We start from the raw sequence: 13,578 nt of genomic DNA on the forward strand, positions 1-13,578 counted from the left end.
TTAGTCCTTCAGCCTTTTAACCTTTCGGATTCGGTTTCTCGTGTCCTGATAGCTTCACGAAAGCCCTCCACCAGAAGATCCTATTCATATAAATGGAAAAGGTACACATCATGGTGCACTTCTCAGTCCCTTGATCCCCTTTCCTGTCCAATCTCTAAGTTCTTGGACTATTTATGGCACCTATCAGAATCTGGTCTAAAGACCTCTTCCATTAGGATGCATGTCAGTGCGGTAGCCGCCTTCCATAAAGGTATAGAAGGTGTCCCTATTTCAGTACAACCCCTGGTGACACGCTTTCTTAAAGGCTTGCTCCATCTGAAGCCACCCTTACGTCCTCCGGCCCCATCTTGGGACCTTAATCTGGTTCTTGGTCGTCTAATGAAACCACCTTTCGAACCTCTGCACTCCTGTGAATTGAAGTATCTCACATGGAAAGTATTATTCCTATTGGCTATCACTTCAGCTCGCAAGGTTAGTGAGTTACAGGCCTTAGTCACCTATCCGCCTTACACTAAACTCCTGCAAGACAGGGCGGTGCTCCGCACTCACCCTAAATTTTTACCTAAGGTAGTTTCTGCATTTCATATCAATCAATCCATCATACTACCTATCTTTTTTCCCAGGCCCCATTCCAACTCTGGGGAGCAGACTCTGCATACCCTAGACTGTAAACGAGCTCTAGCGTTTTATCTAGACCGTACAGTTGCTCACAGGAAGAGCACTCAATTGTTTGTCTCCTTCCATCCTAACAAGTTGAGACAACCTGTGGGTAAGCAGGCTCTTTCCTCCTGGTTAGCGGACTGCATTTCTTTTTGCTATCAGCAAGCTGGCATTCCTTTTCAAGACCGTGTAAAAGCACACTCTGTGAGGGCCATGGCGACTTCAGTGGCACACCTTCGATCGGTGCCGCTTCCTGACATCTGCAGGGCTGCAACCTGGAGTTCTCTCCATACCTTTGCAGCCCACTATTGTTTGGACAAAGCTGGAAGACAGGACTCCATCTTCGGCCAATCTGTCTTGCGTAACCTTTTTCCAACATGATGTACCAACACCCTTCCACCTTCCCAGTAGGGTGCGGATGACCTTTCCCAAATTCCACCCCAGTTGTTGTGCCTATTGCACGTCGTTGGGTGCATTTGGTGCAAGCCAGGACATCCTCAGCTCGGTACTCACCCATTTGTGAGGACAACCATCCTGCTTGTCCTGTGAGAAAGCAAATGTTGCTTACCTGATGTAACAGGTGTTCTCACAGGACAGCAGGATGTTAGTCCTCACGAAACCCGCCCGCCACCCCGCGGTGTTGGGTTCGTTTTAGTTTTTACTTTTTTAGGCACTGCCTGTAGCTTTGAAAATCAGACTGAAGGGAGACCCCTGCTGGCTGCAGGGTCAGTGCCTTGCTGGGCATGCCCAGTAGGGGCCAGTCAAAGTTCTATTAAACTTTGACAGAAGTTTTCCGTGGTGGGCTCCATCCTCAATGTCACCCATTTGTGAGGACTAACATCCTGCTGTCCTGTGAGAACACCTGTTACATAAGGTAAGCAACATTTGCTATATCTTATTTCCTGCCCATTCTGGGAAACATCAATTTTGACCCTTTCGAGATAGGGCACAGAGGGGTATAAGAACTATTCAAAATGTTCTAACTGAAGAGGGTTCGATTATGTCTTTTGAAGAGCTCTGTGCCAAATTTGACATTTCACATAAACAGGAGTTTACATACCTTCAACTGTGCTACCTTCGGTCTCTGAACCTCGACACCTTGCACGGTGCCCAGCGGGAAATTCAATTGGAGTTGTTTGATGTGGAATATACATATCGTCACTCTGGTACAAAATGCTGAGGAATCCTTACTGGGAGCCTGGTCTTGAGGAGGGTAGCGAGGATTTGGAATTGGGAGTTAAACATAGACATTACGAGAAATTTTCTCTCCAGTTGTTTCTCCAGGGCTCGTAATATCACTACCAATGGTCCTTTCAGAGTGACTCAGTTTAAATTCTTACTTTGGGCATTTTATTTTCAGTCTCCGGTGTTTAAATGTAACTTAGTAATCTCTGCTTTATGTCTGAAATATCATAATGTGACAGGGACATTGGGGCATAGTTTTTGGGTATGTAATCATATTCAAGCCTATTGAAGGGATGTGCAGAAATTGTGCACAATTATGACTGGGACATTAGCTTTTGATGTCAAAGTGTTTTTATTTAATGATCTCCGTTCTTATGCATTTCCCACCAGGTATATAAAATTGTGGTGCTGGAAGGTACTCTTATTAGCTAAAAAATGTATCTTATAACACTGGACGAGTAGTGATCCTCCTACCATTGGACAATTAAAGAATGGCATTTTCCAAACCTGCCATTTGGAAAAATATGTTGAGCAATTAGAGCTCCATAAGAAACGTCGATCTTTCCTGAAAATTTGGGACTTATACTTGCAATATCTTTCTCCCCGTGCATGAAGCTTAATCTTGAATGATTTCACTTCATAATCATAGTTGGATGGTATCTGTCATTTCAATGGTTTTACTGTATCTTAATTTTTTTTCTGCTGGTTTTTTTATTTTTTGGGGGGGGGGGGGTGTTACTGTCCACCTTGATGGGGAGGGGACTTGGGTTTTGTTTGATTGTATTGTTGTGCAATTGCTGTCAGGGTGTTGCAGAGTATACGCACTCAGGGTTCTTTTCATTCCATTGTTTTCAATTTATTAATACACAAAATTAAACATAATACATCACCTACTATACTGTTTGAGGTTAGAGATGTTCTGGAATGAAATGCTGTCCACTATTAGATGTATTGAGTTAACGGTGGCGAAACATGGCCGAGCTCTCCTCTCTGGAGTGGTAGAGGGGACAGTTGGTAAGTTTACACTGCAAGATAGATTTGCACGACTTACTTTGTTGACCACCTGTCGATGTATTCTGACAGTGTGAACAGAAGAGATACCACCTTCTATTCGATCTTGGTTTCAGCATATGGCTCTGGCGATGCAGATGGAATGGTTGGATGTTAAGTTAGGCAGAAGAAGGCCTGATGAGACCTATTGCTCGGCGTGGGAAACCCTTTTCCATTTACTGCCTCTAGATATTCAGACAGGGTTGACGAATACAGGATATGAAACTCTGTGGAGGGTTTAGCCTATGGCCTCCCATTGGGGTGTTGCTGCTGTGGACTCAGGGGCAAGTGCTGGCCCTGCACAGACATTGGAGCGGTTTTTCGTACTATGTCTCCCCTCGTATAGGAGGTGACCCTGTGATTCTGGGGACTTGGCTAGTCACCTGTTTGTACATCTCTCGACGTCTTGATTTGACATGTGGTGGGGGGGGGGGGGGGGGAGAAAGCGAGTTTTGGGGGATTAGTGTTAGTGCCTCCGGGGTAGAGGATATTAGTTTGTGGTTTTATGAGTGAGGAGTGCATGTGGTTTGGATGGTGTTTTTTGGTGAGCCAGATGACATTTCTTTGGGAAGGGGGAAAATTGGAAAAGGAGAAGGAGAAGGAGGCTGTTCCTGGTTCTTTTTGTAAAGCTGCCCCATGGAGTTTGCAGTTTTGCCTATGGTTTACTTACAACACTGTATTCCTGCACTTTCTGTATATCTTCCTTGTTTGATCTGGCCGATGTGTCTGATCGATGGTTCATATGTACTCAGTATTATTGTTTGGGGCTTTGGGGGTTCTTATGTTAATATGCTTCTTTCTCTTTCAATAAAAATTATTCTGAAAAAAAAAAAAAAACAAATACACTTAAGAGTCAAGGAAGCCTAACAATAGACAGAAGCAAAGGACAACTGTCCCACCTCACCACCTCCTCATCCCAGTATTACATTCATGGACCTTCATTTCTTCCACTTCAACTAGCTTTCTTACTGGATATTTCCATATGGCAATAGCAATCCCCCCTTTTTTTCTCTGTAACTCCAGAAAACCCCAGTCCTTACTATCCTTCCAGCAGTATTCCTAGAGATTCACACCAATTACTGCCAGACACACCTCACATCTCACTTTCATTCTATTTTTCAACAACAGCATCCCAAATTCTGCAGAATCTCTGAGATCATTGCAGTCCTGACAGAGAAACCTATTTGTAGTCATCTGATCTCTTTGTCTCTCTGCAGACTTTCTCCTGGTTCCAGCTCTTCCAATTCGCAATATTTTGTCAAATGTTGCTCCACTAGGAAAATAGTAATTTCATTGCAATTTCCTGAAATTGCTTCTGTAAGCCACTCAACCATGTGCACTTCAGGCTACAGCACTGCTTTTTCCAGTGGGTTCAGTCACTTTGTTTTTATGGGACAGAATAGGTACCTGTCTCTCTCATTTTCTGACATCAAAATTATAACACCTTGCAGGAGAATCACTGAGAGGGAAGTTTTTTAATATCAGATGGGTCCAGAGCTCCAGATCTAACCAGCCATCTTGGAGTGATGTCACATCTCTCCTTGATTTTTTTTAAACATGTCCTTTTTATTTGACTTTTTATTTGATTTTAAAGCTTAGTTGACAAAACCTGAAGGTTGTATGGGTACATTATCAACTTTCAAGTACAATCCCTTGTTTTGCAAAAGTTTCTCAGCCACTGTACCTGGGTGTGCCTTCACCCGCTACAGTCCTTTGCTTGTGCTGCCAGACCTATTGTCAAAAGCTTTTCTTTTTTTCTGCATTTACAGCCAAACTTTTTAGGGAAAATAGGTCCTCTTTATGTGAACACTAATACCAACTTCATTTTGTTGTTCCAATAAAAAGAGAATTCACCAAAATCATATTTTGATAAGCCTCCACATGATTTAAGTGAAACTGAGTTTTTGATGTTATGACCAGCACTTTTGCATGGTCCTTAAAACCCAAATTAAAATGTGCATTTATTTTAAACAGTAGCTTTTTAATTTGGAAGTCTCTTTCAATGGGATTCCCTAAATTCTCTCTCCTTTCTGAGAAGTGTGTTGTGTTTATCTTGTTTGATATAATAGCTGCAGAGTGCTTTATTGATTTCTGTTCTTTCATAGATACTATTACCAGAGAGGTATTTTGGCTAAAGTAGAAGGTCAACGCTTAGTTTATCAGTTCAAAGAAATGCCAAAAGACCTTGTCTACATAGATGATGAGGATGCCGGCTCCAGCACCGAGTCTTCAGGGAGTCTGCCTTCAGATTCAGCTTTGCTCTCCTCTACAACTGGGACTAGTAGAAACCATGGTGGCAAAGCCAGAGGGACTTCTAATCTAGGGATGAGAGGGACACCCGCCACAGTCTTGAAAACAGCAGGAAACAGCAGGTCTTCAAAAGTGAAAGACCCTGGAGAGCAGCAGCTGCCTGTGGTGACGTCAGAGGTGTTGAGAACGATACAGACTGTACAGACACCTCTGCAGCCTCACCCTACCCAGCTTTATCGGACAGTGCATTTAATGCAACAGGGACCGGCAGACCCTGAGGGACACACAACCATAGCCAGCACCAGTCAAGATGAAGCGGTTCTGCCGTCTGTTCAGAATATCAGGTATGAAGGTGTAACATCTCAGATTTTTGCAAATCTTTATTCTGAGGGCATGGCATGTGAGTTTCTCAGTTGTCTGAGGTGTTTCTTTCCATGGTAGTCCTCTCTCAGCTATTGGGATGTCAGTCATGCAACTTCTTCATAGTCAGACTATTGTGGTATGGACATAGCAAAACTTTCTTAGTTCAGTGTCCAGGCTGGACCGCTCATGGGTTCTGCCACAAAGCTCCACTGGGAACACACTATCAGAAGTGCTGAAATTGTGATAATCACTATATTTAATATGGATTTTGAAGTAACTTTTTTCATGGGTTCCCATCATTGTAGCATATCAAGTTTGGGATTCTCTGCTGTTAGTGTACCAAGCCTCTTAGGGGCCGATGTAATAAAGTGCGCCCAGCCTTGCGCCCACCTTAATGAGCGGTTGGATGTGTATCCATAACCCCCGATGCAATAAGGACATCAGCATTCCATAACGCATGTCTAAATTCGCACGTAGCTAATAGCGCTCATCACATGTAAATTCCATGTGGATGAGGCTATTAGCTATTACACCACGATGCAATAAATTACCGCTCGCCCAACGTACCTTGTTGGCCCTGGAGCTGGTGTTAAGTCTTGCCGCATGTCAAGGGCTCACAAAAACCAAAAACATCTGGCTTTCTGTGGTGCCTCCTTCTTAGGATTGCAACCACAGAAAGCTCTACCATGACAAAATGAAAAGGGGGAAAAACTGGAAAGGAGAAAAAAAAATACTGGGCACACAATATACAGACACAATGTTCATGCTCCAGGCCGTGTATATTGTGCATGTATATTGTGCTGGTAGCAGGATAAAATGGATGCTCGCATTTTCCTAACCCACACACAGCCACATTTCCTAGGCACCCGATGCCAAGGACGCACTAGGGACATACAATTTTCTCTAGCACGTCCTTTTTAACGCGGCAGCTCATTTGCCTATTGCATTGGATGCCTAGGGGCTATGGATGTCTGTGTGCATTAGGAAAATGGGTGCTCAAGACGAACACCCGTTTTACTGCGTGCTTTTATTGCATCAGCCCCTTAGTCTGTAGCTGAGGAACATCCATTGGGGCCTCTGAATAAAATTATGAAGTGAATTTATACTATAATTGAGGAAAGGTGTTTCCTGTCTTGCACCTCTGTGTAGTTAGAATTATTCCTAAAGAGAATCCTCCTCTTCGACCTCTTTATGCATAAGATTAACTTAAGGTCTGAGTCATGACCCGAGGACTGTCTCTTATTGGTCTTTTGGCCAAGATTCTGTACCAAATAGAGGGATAGCGCCCTACCCTTGGGGGCATAAATTGGATGCTGGCCAAACCAGGAGGATTAAACCTCTTTTAGAAGAAAGAAATGTTTGTCTTCATGACAATCACATGAATAAAATAGACTGTGAGCCTGTTATGTTTGCGAGGATGTTGCATAGAAAACATGCCTAGGTGTTTGAAGGGCACGCTGTTAGCAGCTGAAAAATTCAGGGCTAGTTCTCCAGAAAACTTTAGATTTTGTTTGCCAATCTCTGCCTTTTGCTATAACTGCTGAAGTCTTTACGAACGTTGGCATCTGATATTGAACTTTGATGAGCAGTTTGGCATATTTAAATGATTGCTAGCATGTTTTATGAACACTGAAAACCTTCCAAGAGCTTTGGATGCTTTCTCAGGCACTGCTGTGTACATCACTTCTTGCATTATCTGAGCCTCAAAAGTAGAGGGATCACTGCTGGTGGCATTCATTAAATCAGAATTACACCGTATCACTTTACAGTGACTTCAAAGTATAGTGTCTCCCCACCTTTGCACTAGCTCTGTGCACCTGGGGGCTCTGTATCTGCTAGAGCCAGATAATTTAAGATGCTTTTAAGCTGTGCCAGATTTTAGCTGTAAGAATAATCATGGGCTCTGCTTCAGTATCGTTGCTTAGTTAATAGTACATTATTATTTCATACCACAATTGGCTATACATAATCCTTAAATCCTATCCCTAAATTGGCTTCCTGTCAAACGCAGAATCATGAACAAATTCCTTAAGCCACACCTATAAATGCTTCTATGGCCTTCACAGCATCCCCCTCCCCAGGCCAGCCTGAGCTGGATTCAGGAATTGAATCCCCATCCCTGTCATGCCAGTGGGCAGCATAGCTGCTGAGCCATCAGGACAATCCAAACTGTATCCGTTGTAGATCCAGCAGCTTCCAACTGCTATTTCAGATTTTCAGCTCAAGAAGAGCCTGTATCTACTGGGGTTATGGTGTACTAAGTTTTCATTTGCAGCTACCCAGGGTTTTTACCCTGTTTTATTCCCCATCACATTTAGCCTAGCTATCATAGTCACAGGCCTTTAGCTGAGAAGCACAAACTACAGTTCTCTCCTTGACCAAGCTAAAGTGCACTTGTAAATCTGTCAGTAGGAGTCTCTGTGAATGGAACTGCCTCCCTATGAAGGCAGCATTCCCAACCCTAGCTAGCCCAAGGAACAAGAACTGGATCTGGGAACCGAGCATAGGTAATCCCACCTGACTTTGCAGAAATCTGCCACTGGGCCCAAGACTTAGCCTGCCATATACATTTCTGACTGTTGGTTCTAGCACAGATTTTTTTCTGAGCACAATAAAAGGAATTTTTAGGAAGAAAATTTCCCTTGGTATTTCTGGTGAGGAGTGCATAATTCCAGTTTGTGTGATAAGAGGGTAGTTACAGAATTATAACTGATAACTTATTGCTGGTGCTGATCAGGGAGTGGGTGGACAGTCCACAAACCAGAAAATGATTGCTGTGACAGTGGGAGGCCACTCAGATTCAGTGATATCCAGAAGGTTTGGTTTGGTATAACAATAGTGGCAGAGTAGGACAGATGGCTTAAGAATACTACTTTGGTAAAATGTGTCAAGGATTTTGGGTAGTATATAAACAGTGCTATTAAAAGTAGGGGCAGCATATTTATACATCAGAGAAATAAAAACAAAGATTACTATGCTTTGCAAGAGGTGGTTGTAAAGGTAAGGATAAAAAGAGCAGCCTTTGGAAGGCTTAAGGGATTACAGAGAGGAGCAGTGACAAAGGAAAAGCAGACAGAGGGAAGAAGGGAAGGCAGTTGAGAATAAGAGGCCAAACAAGGGAAAATAATTAAGCGAGCAACGAGATAATGGAATCAGCTCTTGAACTGGCCCGGCGTTGCTAGAATATCCCTACAAGTTGAAGTATATGACAATAAGAGCCTGATTTACAAAGCTTTTTCTCCTATTCTGTGTTTCTAGGAATAAAGTTTAGTGAATTGGGCCTCGAGTGAGCACAGAAAGACTTGGAGGTTGTGGTCAAATAAAAACCTTAGGATAAGAACAGATAATTCTGGAATTCATCATGATGGCATAAAATATAAGTTTGAAACTACTATATTACTTTAAAATGGGATATGTGAAAGTCATTTGGCATACTGTAATCTGAGAGACACCATTTTAAACTGGTATGTTGTAATTAACATACTGTATGTGATGTTCATGTCTGCCTGTTGGCTGTAGATTTCACAGTGCCTTGTGTGACTCTAGATCCTTTTTGAACTTTATGCCTCAAGTAGTAGATAATAATGAAAAATTACTAATAAAAATTATGAGTGTTTTGATTAGTTTTTAAAGGTTTTGGGGTTTTTTTGGACAGTGGTATCCTCCTTAAAGTTCTTAGTTAGCCTAGTAGTTTCATTGGTCAGGACATTATTCTTAGATCTTGGTCAAACAAGACAAAACAGCTATTTACCAGGAGCATTGAGCAGAGGGTGGCTCAAATACCGACGAGACTGTGATCATAGCTATCAGAAATGGTGGGCAAGAAGGGCAGCACCCCAGGCACCAAGCCAGGGTGGGAGTGGGGGTACCACATCACCTTTCTGAGTCAGTCTGTGAACCTGTGAACACCCGAGCTCAAAAGAGAAAGTGAGCACCTAAAGGTACCCCTGCCTGGGGTGCCATTTTGTCTAATGTCTGCCCTGTGATCTTAGTTGAAAAATGAGGTTGTAGTTAATCAAGAGATTTTCTACCTGCTAATGCAGAGTAAGCAAATAACATTGATAAAACAGACCTCAAATCTTGGCTTTCTTGCTCCCTCCTGGCTATGTATGTGCATCACCTACTGCCATGTTAGGAGCCGACTCTATGAATGATTGATTGGTGTATTGTAGTAAGGATAAGATTTGTTTTTCATCTTGTTAATTTAAATGCAGTACCCTCAGAATCACGGAGGTCAGTCCATTTAATCCAGAGGAAAAATATCTGTACACAGATGCAAACATAAGTCTTCAGAGATAAATGACTTGCCGCTGTTCATCATGGCATGCTTCAGGTTCTTGTCTCATTACTGTGGATGCCTTTACAAATCAGTTATTCTGTATTTATTTTAGCAGAGACCAAGATCCTCAATGTGACGCAGAGAATATTTTATGGCCTTTATTCTAGATTCTACTGTGAACCCTAATTAGTCACAACTAACCAGATGATAATACTGTGCTAGACCTCTGCAGGTTTAAAAAAACACCAGGCATGTCTGTCTAAACTCAATTAAAAGCTGGAATGGCTTAACTGCAATGCAGTAGGGGAATAATAATCAGTTACTAACCAGATTGCAAAGTTAGCTGGATAAACTTATCCAGCTAATTTTGGAGGGATATTCAGTGGTGTAGCTGCACCATTGAATATTGCCAGCTATCTTAAATACAGCCAGATAAATTTATTTTGCCAACTTTAAGATTACTCTAGTCTATGGCATGACCAGAGTTAGCTGCCTATGTTATCCAGCTAACTCTGAATATTAGAAACTCCCCTGGCATGCCCTTACATTATTCAGATACATTTTAGCCAGATAATGAGATAGTCAGCTAAACTTTAGCCAGATAAGTGCCCAAAATATTAAAATGTCTGCATTTACTTGGATAACTCACAAGTTATCTGGCTAAATGCTGCTGAATATGGACCCTTAGGAATCTTAAAATATGCCCTGCATGATATGTTTTGATCTAAACAGATTTGAATCCTAGGTTAAGAAACCACTATTGTACAAGCACATTATTGCTCATACTCTTGCAAAACAATGTCTGGCAGATATTGAGCTGTATCAGTGTAAACTTTGGCCTTGGTTTGGTTCACTTTTTGAAACAGAGAGAAAAATGGGTTTGTTTTCCCCTGTGGTTTGTGGATACTCAGAAGAAGGGTTGTTATAAATGACATAAAAATGGAATTAGGGATGGGGGGATAGAAATTGAAGAATTGATGATTGCGAATATAACAAATGATTGTGAAACCAAAAGAAAAGATTATCGAAGATTAGTTGCATTCAGTCTTTCAAAAATGTAAGGCATGGCATTTTCTTGGACAATTTATCCAAAATATATATTGCAATAAATATTTTCTTACTTGTAAATTGAATACATGTAAATATCTTTTCTGATGAAAGAACATTCCTACTGATATAAGCTGCAGTCAGAAAACTCGGTTCAGTATTTTAAAAGCTCCAAATGTCAAAATGTATTTAAAGGGATTCAGCATGATTGCAGCAGAACTGTTCTAATTATTTTTGTGTTCTCATTTTGATAGGACAATACAAACCCCAGGGCAGGTTCCAGTGGTGGTTTCACCTGGGAGCCAGCAGCTGCATACTGTAACGCTCCAGACAGTGCCTCTTAGAACAGTCATTACAAGCACAGAGCCAGGCTCACCAGCAGCGGCCCAGAAGTTTATTCTACAAGCCATTCCATCTTCTCAGTCCATGACTATGCTGAAAGAGAATGTAGTGCTGCAGTCTCCGAAGCCTGTCTCACCGACATCATCAATTGTCTTGAGCCCTGCCCAAGTTCAGCAGGTTTTCACCAGCAATGTGCAGACTATCTGCAACGGAACACTTAGCGTGCCTTCATCCCCATCCTTCAGTGCCTCTACGCCTGTGGTCACCTTTTCGCCCAGCAATACGCAGATGGTTGCTCATCCATCTGGCACAGTGATCACATCAGTAATAAAAGCACCAGAGTCCAAGCATTCTGTCATACACGGTGCTGGGAGACCAGAGCAGCCAGAGAGCACGGGTGAAAATGCAGAGCTGAAGTTCCAGCAGCCATGTGTGTTGGTGGTAGCCAGCCCAAATGGATTCCCATCTCCAGTGGAAATTAAGCAAGAAAGTGATCTGTGAGAATGCTGTTCAAATTGACCAAAAATAGTGGATATGATGATTTTTTTAAAAATGTGATAGGGCCTTTCTCGGTTCTATACATAGGATATAATTTTGGGGCCTGTAAGCTACCTATACCATGTCCTAATTTTTCTGTAAATGTTGCAATTTTAGAATAGGTTTTGATTTTTTTAGTTTGCTGAATATTTCCATTAGAGATGAATTTAAGAAAAATCATGCTGGGGCTGAATTACAATCAGCAAGCATGAAGGAACATGCACTGTGTGCTATGAGGATATTCTTGAGGGCTCTTATTATTATGCCAGTTGTTTCTGTCTTCTGTAGTGTGCTACTGCCGCTGCCTTGCTCTGTGCATCAGCTTTTCCTGTTTACCCAAGAACAAAATCTTTCTGAATATGCTGTTTGTTTCTTTTTTTATTTTTTGGCTGAACTGTACATGTATATGTGTTGCCTTTGTCAAGTTCTGATATATCATACCTGTTAACTATGATAGTTACAGGGCTGCCAGCAACAGTACAGACTGCCCTAGCTGGGTAAAACAAATTCATAAGTATCCAAAGTAAAAATAATTTTAAAAAAACACACTCCTGTGCAAATAGTACACATATAACAAAAGGCAGATCAGGGTTGGTATGGGGTTTTTTTTCCCTATGAACATAATGGACTTGTTAATAAAGATAATTGTACAAATATAGGTGTAATTCTTTTATATGAATAAATGGATATCTAACTAGTGTGCCTTCAGTTTCAGAGTATGCTATGAGGAAAATAAATGTGTACTATAATTAAGTTGGTATTCTGAGGTTGGTCTAATTTAGGATTGTCACTTGTAAATAATGTACATTGAACCTTACTTGAGAAAAAGTTAATACAAGATAATTTCTATAATCGTACAATAGATGAAATGATACGTTTTTATAGATGCAGAACAGATATGTTTGTTTAAAAGTCCAATATTATACTGTATGTATTCATATTATTGCAGAGTGGATTTGTATTTAAAAGAAATTTTTAAATTTTTAAAGCCTCTTTCAACCTTTTTGTATTTTGAATTGGTTTATTACAAGAATAATTAAATCATATGAGCAGAGAACCAAAGTAAGTTTTCTGAATGTTCATGTGTACTGATTAAAAATTATATATTGAACGAAATGCTTGTATACTTCATTCATTGCTTATTCTGACACCTAAGCCTCGAAATACTGTACTATACTGTAGTTGGCTTTACTACAAAACAGATAAGAATAATAAATGTTTTATTGTTACACGCTTCAGTTCTGGGTGCCCTTGGTTGTTTCTGCAAAGGGTTTTGCTCATTGCAAACAATGGTATCTTGCTGCTGTCCTGCAGAGATAACATGAGTCTCCATGCCCAAGTGATCTCTGAACATAAGTGCACAGATGTAAATCTGCATGCTGAATTATTTTTCAGTTCCTAACAGATAAATCATTGCTCGAGTTGTCCATACTCCCTTTAATTTCTAAGAATCCTTAGGGATAGATTTTAAAAGGTTGCATGCTACATGGCGCGCGTACATGAATGCCTGATTTTGTAACATGCGTGCGCAGGCACGCGCATGTTATAAAATCCTGGGTCGGCGCGTGCAAGGGGGTGCACAATTGTGCACCTTGCGCGCGCCGAGCCGCACTGCCTTCCCCCGTTTCCTTCCCCCTAGCCTGACCTTCCCATCCCTTCCCCTAACCTTTCCCCCCCCTAGCCCTACTCTAACACCCCCCTGACCTTTATTTTACCTTTTGCACCTGCCTCTGGGCAGGTGCAAGTTGCGCGTACCGGCCAAGCTGCAAATATGGCCGCTGTGCTGGGAGCCTGTATCCGCCCCCGGACCGCCCCACCCACGCCCCTTTAGTAAAGCCCCAGGACTTACACGCGTCCCGTGGCTT

The 13,578-nt window shown here is 41.7% G+C and overlaps 1 protein-coding gene across 6 annotated transcripts in view; it reads left to right on the plus strand.

Moving 5' to 3' along the window:
- ELF1 (E74 like ETS transcription factor 1) overlaps window positions 1-12,951 on the plus strand; it is a 520,762-nt gene extending 507,811 nt beyond the window's left edge. For all 6 annotated transcript variants that reach the window (XM_029602968.1, XM_029602967.1, XM_029602973.1 and 3 more), the window contains 2 exons: window positions 5,001-5,489; window positions 11,089-12,951. In XM_029602968.1, coding sequence (XP_029458828.1) covers window positions 5,001-5,489; window positions 11,089-11,677 — 1,078 coding nt within the window. In that variant the 3' untranslated portion in view covers window positions 11,678-12,951. The remainder of the gene's footprint in view (window positions 1-5,000; window positions 5,490-11,088) is intronic.
- The last annotated feature ends 627 nt before the right edge of the window (window positions 12,952-13,578 follow it).

This window comes from Rhinatrema bivittatum, chromosome 5 (assembly GCF_901001135.1).
Source record: "Rhinatrema bivittatum chromosome 5, aRhiBiv1.1, whole genome shotgun sequence".
In the NCBI taxonomy this organism is placed as follows: Eukaryota; Metazoa; Chordata; class Amphibia; order Gymnophiona; family Rhinatrematidae; genus Rhinatrema; species Rhinatrema bivittatum.